We start from the raw sequence: 21,855 nt of genomic DNA on the forward strand, positions 1-21,855 counted from the left end.
GGCCGGCGCCGCGCGGCCGCTCCGGGGCTCTCTGAGCCGCGGCACCGGGCGGCGGCGGAGGCAGCGACCGGCCGCACCGCCCCCCGAGCCCCATTGGCCGCGCCACCCGCCCGCGGCTTGACGGGACTTGCAGTTCCGACGCACTGGCACCGGCCCCGGGGCGAGACGGAGGGCACGGGGGGACAAGGCACACCCGGCGGGATTCCGGGCACTACGGACAGCGAGGGACGGCGTTGGCAACGGGGGATACCGGGCACGAGGGACACAAGGCAGCAGGGCGCGCCCGGGGACACCAGGGAGCGGAGCGCTAGGGACAGCAGGCGACAAGACAGGCAGCGGGGGACGAGGCACTTCAGCGCACAACAGGCACTACAACTGCGGGACTTGCACGTCTCGCCCCACCAGCACCAGGGCACGGGAGCAGACACGAGGCTCTAAAGCGGCAGAATTTGCACCAGGGGACATGAGACAACAGGGTGCAGCCAGTAGCAGAGCACACGAGGCAGCCAGCACCAGGGAACACTGAGTCCCCCGCCACTCTGTGGAGTGCACCCAGCAATGGCACCGGTCCCTGAGGGATATTAGGGGACAGTGAGCACCAAGTCACACCAGGGAACACTGGAGCACGAGGCTACCTGCGGCAGCAGGGTGCTGGGGGTCCTAACAGCGCACTGGGGACATGGTGCCCTGACGCACCAGGGGGCAGAGGGTCCCAAGGGACAGCAGGCAGCAGAGGCGAGTGGAGTTCAGAGAGTTTAATGAGCGCAGGACAAACCCCGATTCCCCCCATCCCCCCACCCCCCAGTGCCTGGCCTGGCCCACACCCCCAGGCCAGGCCCCCCATGACACCCTAGTCGACTTCTTCCATGCTGCTGTAGGAGGGGGCTGGGTGCTCGGCGGGGCTGGCAAAACGCTCGGGGAGGCCTTCCGCAGCCAGCGGCGGGGCTCCTTCGGGGGCCAGGCCGGATCCGAACGGCACCGGGGGCAGTCCCTGCAAGCAGAAGGTGGCCATGAGAGGGAGACTTGCACCCTGCCCACCCATCTCCCTCCCTTGCTACCAGGGGGCCGGAGAGGTGTCCAGGGCAGGGACACAGCCCCGCACACTCCTGCCCCGGGGCTGCTCAGCACAGCCCTGCACCCCAGCACGGGCGGCAGTGACGGGCCACAGGCACACTGCCAGTGCCTGCCGGAGGTCTGAGGAACAGAGCAGGGCCAGAGGGGATTTCCAGGGCTGAGAGCACCTTGTCAGGCCTCGCTGCCGGCCACCCACCGCCGGTGAGGGCAGGCAGGTGCAGGCAGCAGCTTGTGGGCCCCAACCCTGGGGTGCCAGCACCAGTCGGAGCAGAGGTCAGCCCACCAGCGCCGGGCACTGACTCAGACCCACGAGGCCGGCGTCGTGGGTGAGCGGGGGAAGCTGCTGAGACCCAGGGCTGTAGACAATGAGGCGACTGTTCCAGGACAGGCACCTCATGACCACGGCACAGCCCTGCCGGGCTCCCCGGCTGGGACCTGCTTGGGAGGGGAGTAAACCTCAGCACGTGGAGGAGGGGTGTGGGACAGAGGTAGGGGGATTCCAGCTCAGGCCCCGGCCTAAAATGCAGATGAACCCTTCACTGCAAAGCATCCCTCCGAAGCCAGCTGAGGGCACTGCCAGCAGAACAGCAGTGGAGACGGAAAAGAAAGTCACAGGGCTCTGAAGTCACCTCTCACACCCAAATACGCCAGAGCTGCCTGAGGCACACTCAGCCAAGGGCAACACGTCTCAATGTCAGACACCGGTGGAGTAAGCAGTCTGTGCCCCAGCCTCAGGGGAGTGCCTGCTCCTGGCCCTGCTGGGCTCCCCACGCCCTGCACGTGTCCCGCGAGGCTACCACTCCACAGCTGGGACTGGAGCCCAGCCTGTGCCCCACGGCATGGGCAGGCAGAGCTCTCCCCTGAGCCTGCTGCCACACAGGGTGCACCAGGCACCCAGCAAAGCCCAAGGGATGGTCCTGGTGCCAGCTGGGTCACAGAGTGGCCTCAGGTGACCCCAGTGTGGAGTCCTCGCCTCTGTGTGGGAGTCCCAGCACACAGGACAGGAATGCTGCGTTTCTTTGGAAAACCTGGCTTTATTAACGCACCATGGTCGTATCTACTCCCTGACCCCATGCCTCTCCAGCAGAACGGGCAGCTGGCATCCTCACAAACGAGGTGTGCTGCACCACACTGCCCTGAAGAGACCAACTCCCCCAGATGGTGCCAGCACAGAGCCCCACAGACTGGTGGGAGAAAGTGACCCACAGAAATAGGTGCTCACCATGGGCACCTCAGTCTGTATTGCCAGGCTCCCCAGGAGCTGTCTGGGGCTGAGCAGGGAAGCATACAAGCCCTTGGTGACAAGCCCGTCCAGCCCCAGCACAGGAGTGCAGCACACACTCCCAGTGCACAGGCAGCTGGCACCAGCAGGCTCAGCAGAAGGCTAGCAGGGCAGACTGGGCTGGCCAAGGACCGTGGGTAGCCCCAGCCCCAGGGGAGCTCAAGGCTCCTGCAGCAGCACAGCTGAGAGAGGTGGCCAGCCAGCGCCCGTGTCAGGGCATCCTGCCCTTGCTGCAGCCTCCCAGCAGGTCTCCACTTCCTTCTTGGGAGCCAAGCAGAGATGGTTGATGTGCTCTCAGGCCCCAGCAACACTGCAGCAGCAACGTCCTTTCCTGAGCAGCAGGTAGCCTTGAGGCCTGCCCCACTCCCAGTGGGCAGCAAGGAAGGGCAAAGGAGCTTCTGGTTCTGGGCTGTGCCTTGGCAAAGTAGCAAGCTGGCCACATAGGCCTGCCAGCTGGCACAGGAGATGCCAGAGCAGACAGACAGGAGCCGGCAGCCCCATGTTTCCCTTGGCGAGTCTTTCCCAGCGATTTCTGTCCTGCTGCCTCATGTCTTCGTCTCATAGCGTCCTAGGACGGCGCGTGCCCTGGCGGCCCTGCTCCCACAGCTGGCCACGCGCCTGGGCCTATCTCCAGCGGGGCTGGTAAATGAGTGGGTAGAAGACGTTCAGGAAGAGAGCCACAATTGCAGCTGTGGTGGCCAGGACAAAGTATCTGACGCAGCCTTCATCTGGGTGCTGAGGGGTGCCCGGACTTCGCTTCTGGCCACAGGGCCTCCAAGAGTTTCTTGCAGGCCTTTGGGGTGCCTCAAGCTGCAGCTCTTGTTCTTCAGCCTCCAGTTCCTGCCAGATCAGAGAAGCCTGCGATGTGGAAACCTGCGTCAGCACTTGGAGAACACAACGGGCAACACCCCTTGCCATCCCCCGGGGCAGGCGGCTGCCTGCAACCTGCAAGCCCAGCCCCGTGCCCAGCCAGCCCGCCTCCCCATGCAGCACCGTCGCGGTCGCGCCCGCCCCCGCGGCTCTTCAGGGTCTCTGGTGTGTGGGGCTCCGGTGGGTGGCTCTGTGGGAGGGAGCGTGAGCAGCTGCCGGGCAGGGTCTTCACGGGACTGCAGGGAGTGAAGCCAGCAGCCGGATCCCGACGGAGCAGATGCACTTGCATTGGTGGGTCCAGGAGGCAAGGGAGCAGGCAGCAGCCAATCACAGCCCAGCTTCTGTGATCCCAACAGGATCTTTCAAATGACAGGCAATCCAGAGCCAGCTGGAGCAGCGGGAGCAGGAGGCACAGTGCCAGAACAGCCAGTCACAGCTCAGCTTTGGTGGGTAGGAATGCTCTGACAACCAATCGTAGCCCAGGTTCCAGGAGGATTATTTTCCACAGGCAGCCAACCACAGCTTGGCCCTTCATGGCGGCGATCATGAAGAGCAGCCAGTCAGGGAGCAGGTCTCTGGAGGGCACCCAGTGCCACGGAGGGTGCAGGTGGTCCAGGGTGCTCAGGGACCTGCTGAGCCTCACTGGGATCCAATGCATCCCATTTACTGCAGGGGAAACGGTGCTGCCAGGGGCCCAATGAGCCCCGGTGCCACAGAGCAACCTGATGAACCCCATGCCATGGGGCACACAGTGAGCCACAGTGCCAGTTCGGTCCCTGAAGCCTCTCACCACCAGTGTGTGAAAAGCAGTGCAGCTTTCTCATTGCTCAGGCTGCCCCCAGTGAGGGGGGCTGCTCCAGGACACGCACGCAGGGCAGGAACAGCCCAGGCAGGCAGACACCAACATGCCAGACAGCCCCGCTGGCCTCAGAGACAGACAGCTTGTCCCCAGGTGAGAGGGCAGAGCTGGGATGCCTGACCAGCACTGGGTCAAGGGGAAGATGAGCCAGAGGGGCAGGGAGGCCAGGCCAGAAGGACCCCTCTGTGTACACATGTGCAGTCATGCTAGAGATGAACTGAGCATTGTCCTCAGACTCTGTGGGCCCACAGAGATGCTGAGCATGGAGGGAACATCTGCAGCACAATGGTGCATGGGGTCTGACCAGGTGGGCACCAGCCTCAGCCTTCCTGACTTTTACAAGAAGAGCAATGCAGCCATACCCTACAACTGCATTCTGAAAGCACCCTGCTGTCTGGCCCACCCCCAGTCCCTCCCTCCCAGGCCACCCAGCAACAGAGCTCGCTCTGGCAGGTTTCTCTACAGCACCCTGTGAAGGCTGCCAGGCCTCTGGCTCAGCACTGGCATTTACCTTTTTTGCACTTGGCTTGGCCCTGAGTTGGGCCCCAGCAGAAAGTGTTCCCCACCCTGCCTTGAAAGTGGCTCCGGAGGGCAAGTTCTTACTGCTCCCTGGCACAACCAGATCCTACTGCACCATTCACAACCCCTCCTTCAATGCAGACCCCAGTGAGGCTGTGCCCTGCTTCCTCCTCTTCCAGTGCCCTCCCATCAGCACTTCCACACTGATTATGAAAACCAGCTCTCCTGTGATCCCTCAGGACGGGGACTGTCCCAAGCCCACAGTAAGAACAAGGCAAGACAGGCTCCAATGCCCAGCTGGCGCAAGCTCTTTGGTATCAAAGGGGTACAGGCACTGCACCACAGCTGCACCAGGCTCTGTGGGTGCAGGTAAAGACCAGCAGCGCCCTGCACGTGGGCCCCTGTGCACATTTCAAGGCTCTGTGGCTCCCACAGTGGCGAAAGGGACGCGAGCGCTCACCTGGCTGGCAGCAGCTTCGGCAGAGGGGGCGCGCTCGGCGCGGTGGTCTGAGGGATGCCCTGGCAGGGGTCTCTCCACAGGAGAGTTCCGCCGGCGGTAGAAGAGGACATAGGCGTATCTGGTGACCACCTGGCTCTCATCCACGGTGGTGACTGTGCTGTCATCAAAGAGCCGCCAGCCTGAGAGGGAGGAAGGGTTAAGCAAGCAGACAAGTCACGGCTGCAGGAGCACAGGGGCGGCGAGGTGACAGATGCTCACCCACGTCGCTGCGCTGGCTGTTCTTGTCGTTGGGCAGGCGGGCGTACGCTGTGTAGTGCCCTCCAATCATGCCTCCATAGTGGTTGATCACAGCATACAGGTCATACATAGGCAGCTGCTGCTCACCCTTCCGACCAATGCAGAACTTGCTCAGGTCCAGGCTCCTGTACAGAGATACAGTGATCAGTGTTATTCGGGCTGGGTTGGAGGTCAGCAGAGGCAGTGCCAACCCAGGCACACCATCCCCCGGGCTCTCACCGGACGGGAAAGTCCACCATGTCATTGATCTTGTCCCTCCAAATAAAGCTGCGGAAGGAGAAGCGCTTGAGCTGGATGATGAGGACGTTGGGCAGCCGCCACAGCATCAGCTGCTTGGAAGCCTCACGGTGCTGCTTGCACTTGGGGCAGTACCTGGGGGAAGAGCGTGCTCGTTACTGGCATGGGGAGAGCCTCAGTCCTTGCAGCCCAGCTCAGCCCCAGGGTCCCCACATGCAGGGCTGGCAAAGGCTATGTGGGAGGGCTCAGCCTCCTCTGTCAAGGGCAGGCCAGTACAGTCCTGCAGAGCACTAGCTTTACTCCCTGCTGGCTTAGCCCTTCTGAGTGCACAGAGAAGGCCAGCCCATTGTTCCTGGCTGCCAGTAGAAACAGCGTGCAGGCCCGGGCAGCTCCCGGGAAACCCCTGCTGCTGTCTGGGCCTGTTGGCTGGAACCCACCCTGCTGCCTTCCTCACCACGCTTCCTCTGGGGCCAGGACTTCAGGCTTCGTGAAGAGATTGAGGCACTGCTCCAGGGTGAAGTGGCCAGCCCGGGCTGCCTCGCTGGCTGAGCCTGGATCCTCCACACACTCCAACTCCTTGGATTCTACCAACACGAACTCCTTGATGCGCTCATTGTTCTTCCACACGAGGGCAAGGGAGCAGTCGTCTGTCAGATCCAGGGGGGTGTCACCTGGGAAGGGGCACAGACCTCACACACCTACCCCATCAGGCTGGACCAGGCCACCTTACTGGAGCAATCTTGCCCATCCCAGTTAGATACAGAGATCAAAAAGTGCTGCCAGAAAGGGACAGACACCCCCTGGCCAGGTTCATCATGCAGAGCCCCTCAGCCTGCAGGGTGCAACACTAGCACAGTCCTCTCAGCAGCAGCACCCTCACAACCAGCACGTGGTGTCGGCTTCCCACTCAAACAAAGAGGTGACCCAGAGATCACAGACCCTCTGAGAATACACGAGGCTGGAAGGAATTGGCCTATTTGCTGAGGAGAGCAGGAATGTCATGCCCAAGAAGAGCTTCTAGACAGAGGCTCTGTGCAGCAGAGCCCTTTCCTCCCCTGTCAGATGCAGCTTTTATTGTCCAGTGTGGACACCTGGGCTCATCTTGCGCCAGGCAGACTCTGGCACCCTGGCCAGGCAGATCCACTACCCTGCCAGAGGCTGTAAGGGATGAAGGTGGTGCTTTACAGGGCTCTGGCTCACCTTTATCTTCCAGCTTGTGCTCTCGGTTGGCAGCGTCGATCTTAGTGATGTAGAACGGTGTGGTGCGGGCACTCAGCGAGTCTGGAGTGTGTTGGTACCCAGGGATGGCAGCTGTGAATAGGCAGAGACAGATTTGTGGTGGCACTGCCTGTCTGCCCTGCGTAGGGGCCAAGAATTTGCAGCGCCCCCACCCCCACCTCACATGCTACGGCCTTGAAGGGACACAACCACGAGCCCGTGTCCTTGACTATTTTTAGCAGGCGCCTGCCCCTGGCAAGCTGTGCTCCTCTGCCTGCCTTGCCCCTTCACTGCACATTGCTGCCATCCTGAGACGAGTGTCTGGAAACGTGACAGCCAGGCAGCCGAGCGCGAGAGGCTGGTCCCATGCAGCTGAGTCAGAGCGAGAGAAGTGCTTTGCTCACAGCCCCCAGGGGCTCAGCCTGCACCAGCTCTGCCTTGCTCCCACAGGACTTCTGCCAGCCCCTGCATTCCCACCTCTCCCACAACACAGCACTCCAGCCTCTCTGCTCATCAGGTCTCTGCTCTACACCCTGGGCTTTGCCAGGGCAGGGCAGAGCGTGGGTAGGTAGGCATTTCAGGTGAGGCAAGAGTGCCAAAACAAAGTTCCCATGGCCTCATCTGTGTTCTCAAGAGTCTCCAGACCAAGCTCACAAGTGGAGAAGAGATGCTGTGCTGGGAGGTCACCCCAAGGAGGGAGAATTGCCCGAGCTCCCGGCACAGACACAGCCAGCACTCCAGCACCTCTTACCTTCTGGCTTGAGGGCTCTCTCATACGATGGCTCCTTCTCACAACAGCTGTCACCCTGTGACTCCATGTGCTCAGAGAACCCTGAATCCAAGCTCAGGAGGGAACTCCTGGCTGTCAGGACCTTGCTCCGGACAGTGGTAGTATCCCCCATCTCTGGCTGCAGCTCAGGCACAGCTGGCGAGAGTGGGGGCTCCTGAGGGAGGCTGGAAACCCTGTCCCCATCTCCCACCTCGGGGGCAGAGGTGGCTGCTGCACAGCCGCTCTTGGCCAGGGGCTCCAGCTTGTCCGAGTGCAGAGGCTGCAGCCCCTGCTCCGGTGACATCCGGCCCAACTGGAATGGAGGCTGGAACACGCTGACTGAGTACCTGGGCATGGAGGTGGGAGTTAGAGCTGGCCAGACAGGGGGCTGAGCTCAGCTCTGGGGCAGAAGCACCATCCTCCCCTGGACTCTCACCTTGCATAGCCCTCCAGCAGCTGGGCCAGGCGGGCGTAGGTGAGGCGGGACTCGGGCACACTGATGAGGAAGGGGAAACCGATGTTCTCAGGACGGCACGAAGCCTTGTGGTCTGGCCAGTGTGTTCTCTGACATGCCCTGTAACACATACATAGCATGTCAGACACACATACAGCCCCTGCTGAACTCAGCATCCTTGAACAGCCTGGGAAGGAGCAGTGCAGGGCCAGAGGAGTGTGCTGTGGACAAGGGGAAAACCAGGCGTTCAGCTGGCTCCATCCCAAAGGGCAGACCCATCCCACCTTCTCCCAGCAGGCAGAGCCCTTCACAGCAGGAAACCCTCCATCCCTGCCAGGCACCAAGCCAACTCACACGTTGCAGTAACCAACTCGATAGCACCTCGTGCAGCGCCTGAGCTTCTCATCCTCTGGCAGCTGCTTCTTCTGGCAGGCTGCACACTTGGCAACAGGGCCACTGGGCACCTGCGGACGCTGCAGGAGAAAGGACCCATTGGACAGGGAAGGGCACCTGGGCAGGACAAGGCAGCCTCGCTGGGCATCCACGCTCACTGTAGCTAATTGCCCTTGTGGGCAGTTCTGCCCCTCCTGCTCAGTGCCCAGCCTTCCGGCATCCCTCCCAGTAGTCCCAATGTGCCTTCTTACCTGCTGGACCTGAAGCTCCACCACACGCTCCTTGGCCAGCTCTGGGGACAGCACCTCAAAGCAAAGCAGCAGGTCCGTTGGCGAGACTGTGTCTAGTGAGTTAGATGGCAGGAACATGCGGTGGAAGTGATTCTTGATCACCTGCCAGGAAAGCAGTGGAGCATGGCCGTGTGAGGGCTGCCCTGTGTGTCCTCTCCTCAGAGAGGCACAGACCTCAGCCTCACAGTGAGCTGTGGGAACAGCAGCAGCCCAAGGATACTGTGCTCAGCTCACCACCTCACAAGGGAAAGATGGGCACCCCGAGGCCCTACTGTGGTGGCCTAACCCTCCAGAGCAGGTATCTGCCCAGCACTCTCACCTCTGCCAGGCGCAGGTTCTCTGGTTTCACACGCACACTGTGGGCAACTGAGTCAAGTACCTCCATGGCACTAGAGTTCTCCTTGCTGATACTCACGAGGAACTGCCACCAAGAAAGTGCCACATTAGTCACACCACACTAAGGCATGCGGGCCCTTACTTAACACACGGCTTAGCCGGCTGGCACATGACCAGCTGCGTGGGGCACCTCCAGGAGCCTTCTTAGGCTCCCTCCCCAGGGTAGAAGGTATCCTTTACCTTGATGGGTTTCTTGTGTGGCTCCTTTGCAAAGTAGTAGACAGTCAGCACCTTTTGCTTCTGTGGGAGGGGCACGGGGAGATACAGGAAGGGGTCAAAGGTAATAGACACCTGCAGATACAAAAACACACTCAGCTGTGGGACGTGCTTGTGGCTGAGCAGCAGATCCAGCCCTGCCCTGTGACCTGTGCTCTCTGAGGGTCAGGAGCGTACTTCTGCACAACCAGGACAGGGACAGAACCTTTAGGGCTGCCCTACCTTGGAGCACATTGGGCACACAAGCTTGGATTTGTACTGGCCCTGGAAGAGGTCTACTATGAACGAGTCATTCCTCATCTTGTGTCGCTGCCAAGCCTCCTCAGCTACCACCTGCAGGAAGAAAGGGCTTAGCACCTCATTAAATCACCCAGGCTGCTCTCCCAGTGACTTGGGGGGAGGAACACCCTCACCTCATCAGGCCTCCCATCCGAGTCAACAGTCTCTGTATAGGGCTTGTTCTGGATGCGGTTGAGGTCCTCGTGCAGGCCATCAAGCAGGAAGGCCATGAACTCCTGAGCATCATGCTGGGCATAGCCAGTGAACTGACTGGCCTTGCTTGCCACAATTGCCTGTGGGGAGCACAGTAGTCAGGGCTGGTCAGCAGACCTCTGGCAGCACTCCCTGCCCCATGCACAAACCCCAGCTGCATCCACCCACACCCACAGGTCTCTGTGGCACTTGCAGGGCAGCCAGGTGCCCACAAAGGAATGCTGGGGACCCACAGCAGCTCTTGCTGAGCACCAATGCCAGGGCCCTACCTTCAGTTTAGAGGGCTGGAAGGCATGGTGCGTGCCCTTCCACAGTGCTCTGAGCAGCATGGCAAAGCCAATGGCCAGGCGTCCACCCGTGCCCAGCGGGTTGTTATAGTTGATTTCTGACTCAAAGGACCGATCTGTAAGAAATGCAGGAGCTCAGGGTGGTTGCTGGCTTCCTCATCTAAGTGGTCAAGCTCTGCTGGGCTCCTAGGGTGGGCTCACCATGGAAGTAGTCACGCAGCTCCCGGGTGTTGGACAGGGACTGGATGACGCTGTTCATGAAGCAGGTGTTGCCCAGGTTCACCAGCCCCGTGAAGCCAGGCAGGCAGACCTTCTTCTTCTCATCCTCATCCTCATCATCCTCCACGCTCTCGGCGCTCACCGGGCTGTGTGTCATCGGTGGCACCATACATGTTGGTTTGGGCTGCCAAAGCAGAGGCAGGTGTGAGGGTGTGGCACTCAGGGACTCTTTCTGGGAACACCAGAGGAACTCAAAAGCCCAAGAAAACCCCAGAGAGATCTGGAGCCATCACACCATCTCCCACTTGGACTTGGGACAGACAGGCCAACAGTTGCCCCCAGTCCTGCTAACTATGACTGAGGGGCACCACCCCCTCCTCCAGGAGTACTTCAGTCTCCAGAGTGGCACTGAGGTGGTGTCTCTCTTTCCCCTATCCAAGTCAGACCCAGTGTGACCACACTCACCGAAGGAATGTGTGGCTCTTGCTTCACTGCCAAGTGCTCTGGGGCCGTACGGGCTGCCACACCATCCAGAGCCCCATCTTCCACACGTGGCTTCTCTTTGTCACTGGTTCGGGCCTCTTCCTTGCTGGAGAGGGGGTGCTGGTTACTGCCCGGAGGGTTCTTATCCAGAGGGGTAGGGCCTGTAGGCATGGCAACCTTTGCACCACCCACTGCACCTTAAAAAGGGGGAAGGATGGGCCTGTGGTTAGCAGCACCACACACTGCCCACAGTGGGGCTGAATTGCTCAGTCCACACTTGCCCAGGCTCTCTCCTACCCGTGAGAAAGGGAAACAGCAGTGCCCTTCCCTTATCACTTGGCTCACACCCCACCTCACATCCCTCCTACCTGCACCCACTCAGCCTTCCCCACCACTCCATGCCAGAGGATCCAGCACCAGCTGGTAGTGGTGAGGAGGGCCCATGCCTCACTGCAGTAGGCAGGCAGGACACGAAGGCAGGGTGCAGACCTCGTGTGGCTGGAGCCTCCAGCCCTCCCCAGCGCTGGCTCTGGCGTTTCTTCAGGCAGACATCAATGCGAGACACCGTGAAGTTGTACGTGCACTGGTCCGGCTCAATAAGGTTCCTGCAAGGCACGCAGCAAGTCAGAGGTGTCCCAGACCCCACAGCAGCCTCAGACATGCCAAAGCCTTTGCACAGCAGTCCCACGGCCTCCAGGCGGTAGGGACCCTGCTAGCACTAATCCTGAGGTAGCCCCGACAAAGCAGGGTGGAAACCCTCAAGCCTGGCCACACTGAGCACACAGAGCGCCCTTTTTCTGACAGATCCATTCTGCTTGGCTCTCTCCTGCTGCACATCCTACCCAAAGGGCACAAAGCTGGTCTGGCTGTGTCCCCAAGAGCTCTAGAACAGCTTGGAGCAAACTGCAGGCAAGGAGACACTGGATTTCCTCCCCTGCAAGCGAGCACACAGCCAAGGCAGACCAGGCTCAGGGCACCAGTGTAGCAGGGTGTAAGTGAAACCTCCAGATGCGGAAACGAGCATTCCCTGTTCAGAACTGCCACATGGGACTGGTTCCTGCTCCAGCTCTGCACTCTCACCTCCCTTGCTCTGGTGTGGGTTAGAAGGGCAGGACTCATACCTGAGCTTCACCTGCCACCGGAACACTGTGTGGGGCCCACAGCCAGGATGGAGACGAAGGAAATTCGTATCACTGCAGAGAAACTGGGAGTGAGCAGAGGTGAACAAACAAGTAGCCCAGGCACAATCAGGAGCTCTGCAGCAGCCTGGCATCATCCCGAGGCAAACTTGTACCTTGTCTGGAACACTAGTGTGAAGTCTTGTTCCCGGAACAACACCTTGGAGGTCTCCTTGTGGATCTCCTTCACATACACATGAACCACCATCAGATCATTGCCCTTCTCATATGAGTCATTCTTGACAAAGGTCAGGCTTACAAAAGGCTCAGGCTCTGAGTAAGGAAACCAAGGAGCGAGAGGTTACCGTCCTTGCATGTTGGGGCTGCAAGCTATCCCAGGAAAGGTCCTGAGCAGATGGACCTTCCCGACCAGGCTCACCCCATGGGCTCTGACCACTCACCATCAGCTGCTGCTTCCAAAGCCACGTCGTCCTTGGACCAGTCCCTCTTCTCACCATCTCTGCCCATGGGAGGGGTGGCCACTGGGATGGCCTTTGAGCTCTCTCCCAGGATAGGCAGGCAGTCCCGGCTCCGCAAGGCCTCAGTAGGGCTGCTTGGCTGCAGGACTCGCTTCTCAACACAGGTGGCAACACGGTGAGGGAGCACCTCTGTGGTAGCGGTGAGAGGTGGCATCTCCACAGGAACAGTCTCTTTGGCCAAAGCCACAGCCTTTCAATACAGAAAGACACAGTGAAACACAGACTGTCACCTCTGAGCTGCCCTGGCCCACCCACTGTGGCTCCTGCCAGCCAGTCAGGCACAGCTCCATACCACCTGCTTCCCCTGCACATCCCATGCCAGCTCAGCCCCACTAGCACCACAGCACAGCAACTGCAGGGTCCTCACTTCACTCTCTCCTCCACCACAGGTCCTCTTATCAGCCCTCAGCATCCCAGAGCCCACCTCATCCTCATCAGCAGGGATGGGTCCTACATCCCCTGCACAGGGCAGAGGAATCAGGGGTACCCTGTCCAGCCAGGTCCCCAGGTACCTTCTCGAGTGGCAGTGCGAGGTCTGCCAGGGCCGCAGGCGCATCGACCTGGCCGGCTCTGCCGTTGCGGCGGCTGCCAGCCCTCCCACTGTGCCCTTTGCTGGGCTCCGTGCTCCCGGTGACCCTGGCATTCGGCTCCTCTTCGGTGGGAGCTACTTTGAGGTATACTGCCCGCTTGGCACTGGGGCCACTCTGTGTCCCTGGGCTGGCTGGGCTTTTCCCTCCCAGGGCCTCGCTTCTTCCTGGACCACGCTTGGGGTTGGAGGGCTCCCGCCGGGATCTTGGTGGCTCTGTGCCTTCAGCCCTCGGCTCTTCAGGGGTCAACTCTGCAGAAGCCTTCTCCTTCCCGTTCTCCCAGCACGCAGCCCCTTTGGCCACTTCTTTGGATCCATCTTTCCTTTTCTTCTGTAAAAAGCAATGCAGCACAGTGGGAAGGTACTCAGGTAGCAGCATCTTTCAGGCTCCCTATCAACCCCTCACCCTCGCTCTCCCTTCCCAGACTGCACCAGGACTCTATTCCAGAATCTGGGAATGCATGGCAGGCAGAAACGGGTAGGACTCCCTGGGACAGTGACAGATGGCTCATGCAGCACGTAGATGAAGGACATGTCCCACATTGCTCCCTGGGCAGCTCAGCAGTAGGGAGCTCAAAGCTCACCCCAGCTCCCCAGGGCTCCACAAGTTCCCTTAATAGACAGATCGTTCCCTCCTTACCAGAAGTGAAGACCAGTTATGGAGAGGGATCTTCTTCTGAAGCACAAGCTGTAGAAAGTTGCCCTTCTTGCATTGGATCTTGCTGCAGGAGCCCTCAATCTCCTCGTAGAACTGACAGCTCCACTGGCGCCCGTCTGTAAAGCAGAGGGGAACCAGCACCTCAGGCAGTGCTCCAGGCAGCTGTCACCTAACCCACAGCCCCCTTTCACCTGCCCTCAGGATGAAGGAAGCACTCATTCAGAGCCAAGAAGGCTGCAGGCAGGCTGCCACCATACCCCTGGAGCCTTCCAGGGCTCCAGCCAGCTTTTCTGAACTTGCTTTGTACATCTGGTTGGCCTTCTTCCCAGCGGGAAGGCCCTGGGCCTCCCCGCCCTCAGGGGCACAGTCACTTTTCCAAAGGATACCCGGGACTGACTCAGCCATCCCAGCAAGCAGGGGACAGAGACGCACTGGCGTGGCCACGGACATTTGTTCTCTTGGCACAGAGGCCAGCTCCTGCCCTCCCCAGCTCTACAATGCTCTCCTATTGTCCCTGTCTGCTGCCTGAGTGTGTGCCAGCTGAGAGCAGGGCATTGCCTCTGACGGAAAAGTCTGATGTCTGCCTGCAGCAACCCCGTGCTTGGCCCAGAGCTGTGCCAAATCCCAATGCATAAACGCTTGCAGCAGTTGCTCCATTCCCATACCTGGTAGTCTGACCACACAGTCCGTGTCAGTGAAATCAGCACGTACATCCTCTGCCTTCAGAGCTCCAGTGCCCAAATTCAACTTGATAATGATCTCATCGGCATTCTGCTTCCAGTCCAGCAGCAGCTCTAGGAAAAAGGAGGGAAGTGTCACCCACTTGCTGGGGAATGAGCCTGAAGTGCCCACTCTTTGGCTGGGGAACACAAGCCTGAACACACACGCAGTTAAGGTCACCGCAGGGAACACAGATCATGACAATTAAAAGGGACCTGCCCTCATCACACAGGCCACAAACAAGGACACATGTTGCAGCAGGGCAGATGAATCCCGCTGGGAACCGGAGAGATCAGAAAGGCAGCGCTGTTCTTGGCATTGCCACAAGCAGCAGTGGCAGCTGGGAAGAAAGGGTGGTTCCTGCCAACGACAAAGCAATTACTGCTTTCCCAAGGAACGAGGAAGCCACAGAATTACTCTGGGGGATTTAGGTGGACTCTGACCACAATCAGAAATTGCCACTTCCCCTTTGCATATGCAAACCAAGCAGCCCAGCTGCAACCATCAAAGCACTGCACTCCTGCCAGGTGAGCGTGGCTAACACGGCTGAAAGATGGGCAGGCTGGCCAGGGGGCAGGTACGCTGTAACAGGTGAGAAAAGAGTGCAGCAGTGATACTCTGGTGCAGACAGAACTTCCATTGTGTGCCTGCCACGCTCCAGGTGTGGCCTTTGATGCCCTGAAGTCTTCAACACAAGGAAGTGATTTTGATCACCTTGATATCAATCAGGTTTGTTCTACTCCTGGGGCACAAGGACATCCTACTCTGTCCTCAAAGCAGGTCTGGACTGAGACAGAAACCAGTCAACGCTGCCCACAAGGTGACACAACTTGGGATGTTCCCAGCCCAGCATCATGTCCTCCTCAGAAACAAGCAGAGCAGGTGTCAGCAGGGAGGCATCCCAGGCCTGTGCTCAGTGGCCCTGTGACACCTGAGTTGCAAGCAGCCTGCCACATACCCAGGACCTCTTCCTTGCAGACAGCCTTTCTCCACCCCTGGGAAGGCCACATATTGTTAAGATAAACACTGAGGCAAGGGAGTGCTCATGTTAGCTCTGCTCAATGCCAGAGCACTGGACAACAAGGTGAAAGCTTCAGATCCCTTGTTAAGGGCACTCCATGGCCATGCACTGACAGCTGGCACACACCTCGACTTACCCTCCTCTGAGTCCTTCTCCTGGGCAGTCTCAGCCTGCTCGAGCTCAGGGCGAGACACTGGTGGGCAGAGAAGCAGAGCGCAGACAGGTCTGTCATTCTGTCACCTCAAAACATAGGCCAGCAAGCTGATGCTGAAAACTTCACTCATCACCTCTTTCTACCCTGAATCTGTGTCCAGGCCGTTCATCCTGCATGTGTTGCCCACCTCCCTCCTCTGCTTTCTCACATTTCTCCTTCCCCAGAGTCCTGCCTGCTGCACTGCAGCAGGTCAGTGCCAAGACAGCTGCTCTGGGCCACACCACCACGCCCCAGGCTAAACAGTACCACAGTGGGAGCACCACAACAATTCTGCACCATGTAGGCACTGCTTTTTTGAGGCACATCTCATTGTGAGCTTTTGGCATCCAGGCTCAGCTGTGTTGCCCAGCTTGGTACAACAGGTCCCAGCCCCCAGCCATACAGAGGAGTCCTGTCTTGATCTGACAGAAAGAACCTGGTGTTTGGTCATGCTCAAACTAATTCTGCTGTAACCAGAGAACCACGTGGCCCAGCTGCACTTTAACATTTCCATTCCTGCACAAGCTGCCAATGTCCACATCTGAAAACCTCCTTCCAGATCAGGGTGGGGAACCAAACTGACCTGACACCTAATCCCTGCTACCCACAGAATTACCTCCAACAGCCAGAAGTGTCTCCAGGCCTGCTCTAGCCTCACAGGATAGTGAACTCTGCCAGACAAGGGACCCAAGGCAACAGCACCTTCTCCTGGAGCAGAGAAATAGTGGCAACAGGAACAGTGGTCTCCACTCAGGAACACTCAGAGGGCTGTCACTGCCTCCCTTAACTGGCTACAAACCAGTAAGAAACTTCTGCTGATCACCACAGCCACCGGTGCAAAGGTGCCAGTGGGGCTGGCAGTGTGAGAAGCACGGCAGTAGCACTGCCTGGAGGATCTACAGCCCCTCACCACCTCTCACAGAGGGGACAGGGGCAGCATGGCTGCCCTCAAGATGGCCCCCATGTCAGAGGATGCAGAGTCAAGCCCTACCAGAGGCACACTCCTCCCCTGCAAGAGAAAGCAGTGCTGTGCTCTGCACTGTGGGATTTCACATCGGGGACTGAACCAGCCGCTCTGGCGCAGACTCAATTACCTTGGCCTATAAAACACTCTGTGATTTTGAGGTTACAATAATTACAACAGAGCAGGCACAGAAATCAAACAGCTTTCCAGAGCCACAGAAATTCTTGCAGGCATCCTGCCTGCAGGCATTCTCTGCACCCGAAGCATCATTTTTGTCACAGGATACATGACAGTTACAGAAGGAATTACTCTACAGCAACTACTTCACCTGAGCCACACCCAGTTCTCACTCAGAAGCTAAAGCACCAGCCCCACCCGCAGGCCTTGCACTCCTAGTCACTCCTTCACAACATCTGATAGAAAAGAAGCGGTGCTACCTCCAGCTGCAAGAGCACCCACAGGTTTCAGTTCCACTCTCACTGGATCAGGGCAGATCACACCCAGTCCAAAGCAGAGTCTAGAAACAATCACCAAGGCCAGCTCCAGACTTTAGCTAACACGGCGACAGGCCCAACCTTTCTCACATCGCTGGGGCTAAGTAGTGCCCAAAGGAAGGAGGTTACAGGCCCAGGGAGGACACTGTGTCGAAGAAGATCCCACATCACACGGGTTACCATAAGCTGCAGGAAGTGATTAGTCAAATCTGCTTATCCTGCAGCAGATGGCTGAGAGGCTCCCAGGCTGCGGGGCTGAGACACCACGGGCCTGCTCACCAGTGATGCTGAGGAGCTCTCACCTTCCTTGCTTTCCTGATTGGCTCGATCCTTTTGCTTCTTCTTGTTGGTGGCATCGTCCAAGCCCCGAGACGCTCTCCTCTGGCCAGGGGCATTTGTGCTGCTGGACATTTTCAGCCGTTTGGAGGACACAAACAGCCCGCCGGGGTCGGTAATGGAGTCTGGGTCAGGGGTGCGACGTTTTCTTCCTGGCCCAGCTATCTTGGCGACTCTCTGTGGTCAAACTCTCTGGCAAGGAAGTAATGGCCTAAAGAGAGGAAAGAGCAAGCATGGCAGGAGGAGCAGGTGGAAAAGGCCCAACAGCAGCGGGATCCACTCTTTGCCTCAGGGCCAGTGCCCTTACATGACCTTCACCACGGTGTTTATGGGAAGCCCCATGCAGCGCTCAGTGAGGAAACCTACCTCATCACAGCTGCTACAATGCTTACTGCCAAAAGCATGAGCTTGTCAGAGCTCCCAACATACAACCAGGGGTCTTCAGTATGTGGCACGCATTAAAAACCTGGAAAGCAAGTATCATGCTCATGGCTCCCACTATAGCAACACGGCCCAGAGCAGCTGCTGGCGCTAACACCCAGAGACACAGCTGAAGGCAAGGACGTGAGGAGGCCTGGATCTGCAAAACTGAGCCTCCAGAGTCAACTGGGGGAGCCTGTCACACAGCTTGGAGCGACAGCTATTTCAGTCAAACAGTGACCCGTGTAACAGCACCAGAATAGGAGCCAGTAACACCCTAAGAAGGAAGCAGGCCTGGGACAGTCTCCCATGATAGATGAGAGCAGAGCTCCCTGGCAAAAGGAGAGTTCCTCCCACTAGCTGGGAACTTAACCAGCATGACTGCACCTTGAATATTTATCTCCCAGGCAGTTTACAGACAGCGTCAGCGGGGCCTGGCCTGGAAACAGGATACCTCTGCTCCTCGTGCCCCAGGAAGAGAGTAGGCTGAGCAGGGCATTTAAGTTGTTCACCCCTGCCCCCTTTGTAGACATGCCCTCCCTACAAAGCCAGCTCCCCTACAGGGCTTGGGAGCTGCTGGCCCAGGTGCACTCATCAGTGTCACCCTGAAGCGTTCAGGGCTTTGAGAGAGCAGAGCCAAAACAACCCAGTGAAAACAGTCCCACTGGAGGTGTCTCCACAGAGGCGGTGAGAGCAGAGAGCTGGGAAGGTTTCCTCCCTCGCTGCCCTGGCTGCACACCCTGACCCTGGCAGTGCCTACCAGCCTGCAGGGGTTTGCAGCAAGGCAACGGGCCCAGCCGCTCGGATCCTGCCCACCCCCGGTGCCAGCTGCCTGCCACAGCTCCCAGCGCACCGTTTCACATGCATCCCACGGCTCGGCTCCCATCTGAGGACACAGAGCCAAGCCCAACAACACCCTGGCCTAGCCAGCTCCACTGAGCCTGCCTCTCCATCAGTGGGAGGCCTGCTGTCCCTTGGGAACACCCTGTTCTGCTTTCACCCACGTACCAAGCACAGACCCCTCGCTGGGCAAGGGCACGGCCACTGGCAGGAGGCACCTCCAAGGGAGGCACTCTGACAGAGGAAGGACACTGCCAGTTCTGTGCTGCTGGCCCCATGCTGCCAGGGCATTTGTGTTCTAGAAATGTTCAGGGCAACAAGTAGCCACAAATGTGGAGCTATAGCCACAGACTGAGAGGAACCCCAGAGAGCAAAGCAGCCTGGTCTTGCCCTCAGCTCTGGCAAAGCCAGCCCCATGACAAATGTTGCATCCAAACCATTTCTCTTCAGGCCAACCCACCCTCACCATCAAGAGCCACTGAAGCCAAGTGAAAAGCTGAGTCCAGCCCAACTGCCTGGCACAGACAACTCCTGCCAGGCCCAAGTGACCTGGAGACTGAGATGCTGAGCAGGGTCCCGAATCAGTCCCAAAGAGCTTGAAAGAGTGTGGGAGGGCAGCAGCTTTATCCCCATGCTGCTGCACTCACTGGGTCTCTCCAGGATGCAGAAGCACTTTGGCTCCAGAGGGAATGGGAAGGGCCCCCACAGCAGGGAAAGTGGCAGTGATTCACCAGGCTAGGCCTCTGATGCCAGCTGCATGCTGTCACTCAGCTCCAGTCCCCACCGATAGCCAAACAGGTTGGCTACAGATGCTTCCTGGTGCTGAAGAAGCTCACCTTGCCTTGGCAAACATGGGAAAGAATTTTTTATTGCATTTCTTTTGCCTCCAGGGTAAAAACCCCAGGAGAAATAGGACTCAAGAAGCAGTGACTGCTTCATGCAGGGTCCGCCTGTCACCTCCTTCCTGCACCTCTGAAGGGGTGGCAGAGGGTCACTGCTGGGCAGCGTTGAAAGCAAGCTCTGAGAAGGGTCCTGGAGGGCTGAGAAAGGACAGGCCTCTGCCCAAGAAGGGGTGAGGAAGAGAGACAGGGTTGCATGCCTGCTTGTCACTCCTCCAGGAGAAGCCTGCTGCTCTCACGCCTCGCTGAGGACTCAGCTCCCTCGGGTGCTTTGCTGACAGCTATTCCTCACGGCAGGCAGGAACCAAGCGGGATGGAGCTCTGCCCATTTCAGCTGCCAGGCTGATGGCAGCCTCAGGCTGCTGCACACACCCCAAGGTTTCGGAGGAGTGAAGGCAAAGCGCAGGTTACTCAGGGATTAAAACTGGTAAATAAGAGACTTTTTGCCACCAGGAAACGCACATACAGGCAGCATGTTCAGCCCCTGGGTGCACAAAGGTTTTGGCACCACTCCTGTTGGCACGGGAGGAGTCACTGCAGGGGAGAGATGGCGAAAGGCTGCTCTGGCTAGATGCCAGGAGAACCTCTGGGAAGCACCTGATGAGCTGGGCACTCCTACAAAACCTTACTCAATCCCCAGAGCCAGGGAAGCCTGGCCATGCTGCTGCAGGGAGCAGAAGTGCTTCCCCATCCTCTGCTCTCCCTGCCTTTGTGCTGTGGTGTGTACCAGACCCAGATCCAGCAGGGCTCTGTCCTAACTGTGTCTTGCCCCCGAGCAGTTTCCCAACCCATCTCATGCTGAGACTGCAAATATTTTGACTAGCCAGAGGAAAGGGAGCAAGAGGCCAAGGAGAAGGGCCACTCCTCCCCAGAGCAGCACCAGGAAGGACAGCAGAAAGTGCTCAATGAGATGCAATTTGTGTCCCATGCCTGGGGCAGGTTTAGCACTTGGCAGGAGGAGCTCCCTGGCTCTTGTCCACAGCACTCCCCATCAGAGCACAAAGGCCTTTCCAGGGGTAGCTGGACAGAGTAGGGTGGCTATCCCAACAGCATCATCTTTCCACGGACATTTGGGATCCTCCATGTCCTAAACACAGCCAAAAGAAACATGTCCCTCACGTACACAAATACTTGTGTCACCTTCTGTTTCTTGTTCCCTGAGGGACCAGAAATCCCAAGGCTCAAGCTTGACTTTTACTTGAGTTTCTGGGCATGCCTGACACACAGGTGGAGCCAGGGCAAGCACAGAGTCCCCTGGGGCAGCTACTCAAGCCAGCACTGTCACACAAAATGTTTCCAACCCACGTGGAAATCACTGTGCACCCAACACACTGTGACAGCAGTGAGCCTTCTGCTGAGAGGGGAACCCGGCAGGCCCTCCCTCATTCTGGGGACGATCACTGAACCACAGAACGATTTCTGCTGGAAGGAGACCTTGAAAATCATCTAGTTCAATCCACTGGCCATGGGCAGGGATAGTGATGAGAGCATGCAAACAGCAGCCGGCAGCCCCTGGCCTCCCGGGCACCGCTGCCCGGCCCCAGGCACCGGGAGAGGGCAAAGGGACTGTGAGCGGTGTTGGTGTGAGCGGTGTGTGTTGGTGTGAGCGGTGTGTGTTGGTGCGAGCGGTGTGTGTTGGTGCGAGCGGTGTGTGTCGGTGTGAGCAGTGTTGGTGTGAGCGGTGTGAGCGGTGTGTGTTGGTGTGAGCGGTGTGTGTTGGTGTGAGCGGTGTCGGTGTGAGCGGCCCCGGCGGGCAGAGCACGAGGTCACCGCGCCGGCTCCTGCCCGGGGCTGCCGCGCTCGGCCCGTCCTGCCGAGTACCGCTCTCGGCCCCAGCTCCTGCCGCCCCGCACGTTCTCTCCACTCAGGCCGGTCACAGGCCGCCGCCACCGCCATGCGCTGCCTGCCTCGCTCTCCGCCGCCCCGGCTCCCGTGCCCACGGGCCGCATCCCGGCCTCCCGCCGCCCCCGGGCCCTGCCCGCCGCTGCGGCCCTCACCCCGCGCTGGCCCAGGCGCCGCTCGCCGCTCCCGGGCTCCGCCACCGCCCCGGCCCGGCCGGCCCGGCCCTCCCCGCACTCACGGCCCCGCCCGCCGCTCCGGTCTGTTTGTGCCGCGCCGAAGTTCCGAGCGGGCCGACAACGGAGACAGGCCCGAGCCCGTGACGCACTTCCGGGAACCGCCGGGCACGCCCACGTGACACGGGCGCGGGGGGGTGAGTCACGTGACACGGACGGGGGCGGTGCCGGCGCGTT

The 21,855-nt window shown here is 59.2% G+C and overlaps 1 protein-coding gene across 12 annotated transcripts; it reads right to left on the reverse strand.

Moving 5' to 3' along the window:
• Nucleotides 1–25: 25 nt before the first annotated feature.
• Nucleotides 26–21,808, reverse strand: USP19 (ubiquitin specific peptidase 19). Of its 12 annotated transcripts, none has more exons than XM_041425721.1 (28): nucleotides 21,684–21,788; nucleotides 17,811–17,910; nucleotides 17,411–17,655; nucleotides 15,594–15,650; nucleotides 14,382–14,510; nucleotides 13,699–13,832; nucleotides 12,985–13,389; nucleotides 12,395–12,662; nucleotides 12,110–12,266; nucleotides 11,937–12,008; nucleotides 11,305–11,420; nucleotides 10,798–11,012; nucleotides 10,315–10,516; nucleotides 10,096–10,229; nucleotides 9,748–9,906; nucleotides 9,557–9,667; nucleotides 9,299–9,409; nucleotides 9,042–9,143; nucleotides 8,684–8,824; nucleotides 8,394–8,512; nucleotides 8,022–8,159; nucleotides 7,568–7,932; nucleotides 6,799–6,909; nucleotides 6,053–6,269; nucleotides 5,581–5,733; nucleotides 5,323–5,486; nucleotides 5,065–5,243; nucleotides 1,010–3,214 (listed from the first exon to the last, which is right to left on the reverse strand). In XM_041425721.1, the coding sequence occupies exons 3-28, from the start codon at nucleotides 17,517–17,519 to the stop codon at nucleotides 2,981–2,983; spliced, it is 4,302 nt and encodes a 1,433-aa protein (XP_041281655.1). In that variant the 5' UTR covers nucleotides 17,520–17,655; nucleotides 17,811–17,910; nucleotides 21,684–21,788; the 3' UTR covers nucleotides 1,010–2,980. The 12 variants fall into 12 exon arrangements, 11 of the variants coding, with proteins under 11 accessions (XP_041281664.1, XP_041281662.1, XP_041281661.1 ...); XM_041425722.1 differs by lacking the exon at nucleotides 21,684–21,788 and adding an exon at nucleotides 21,601–21,619; XR_005954209.1 differs by lacking the exon at nucleotides 17,811–17,910 and adding an exon at nucleotides 3,350–3,755 and having other exon boundaries at nucleotides 3,076–3,214; nucleotides 21,601–21,774.
• Nucleotides 21,809–21,855: the final 47 nt, after the last annotated feature.

This window comes from Onychostruthus taczanowskii, unplaced genomic scaffold (assembly GCF_017590055.1).
Source record: "Onychostruthus taczanowskii isolate IOZ18803 unplaced genomic scaffold, ASM1759005v1 scaffold9, whole genome shotgun sequence".
NCBI lineage: Eukaryota > Metazoa > Chordata > Aves > Passeriformes > Passeridae > Onychostruthus > Onychostruthus taczanowskii.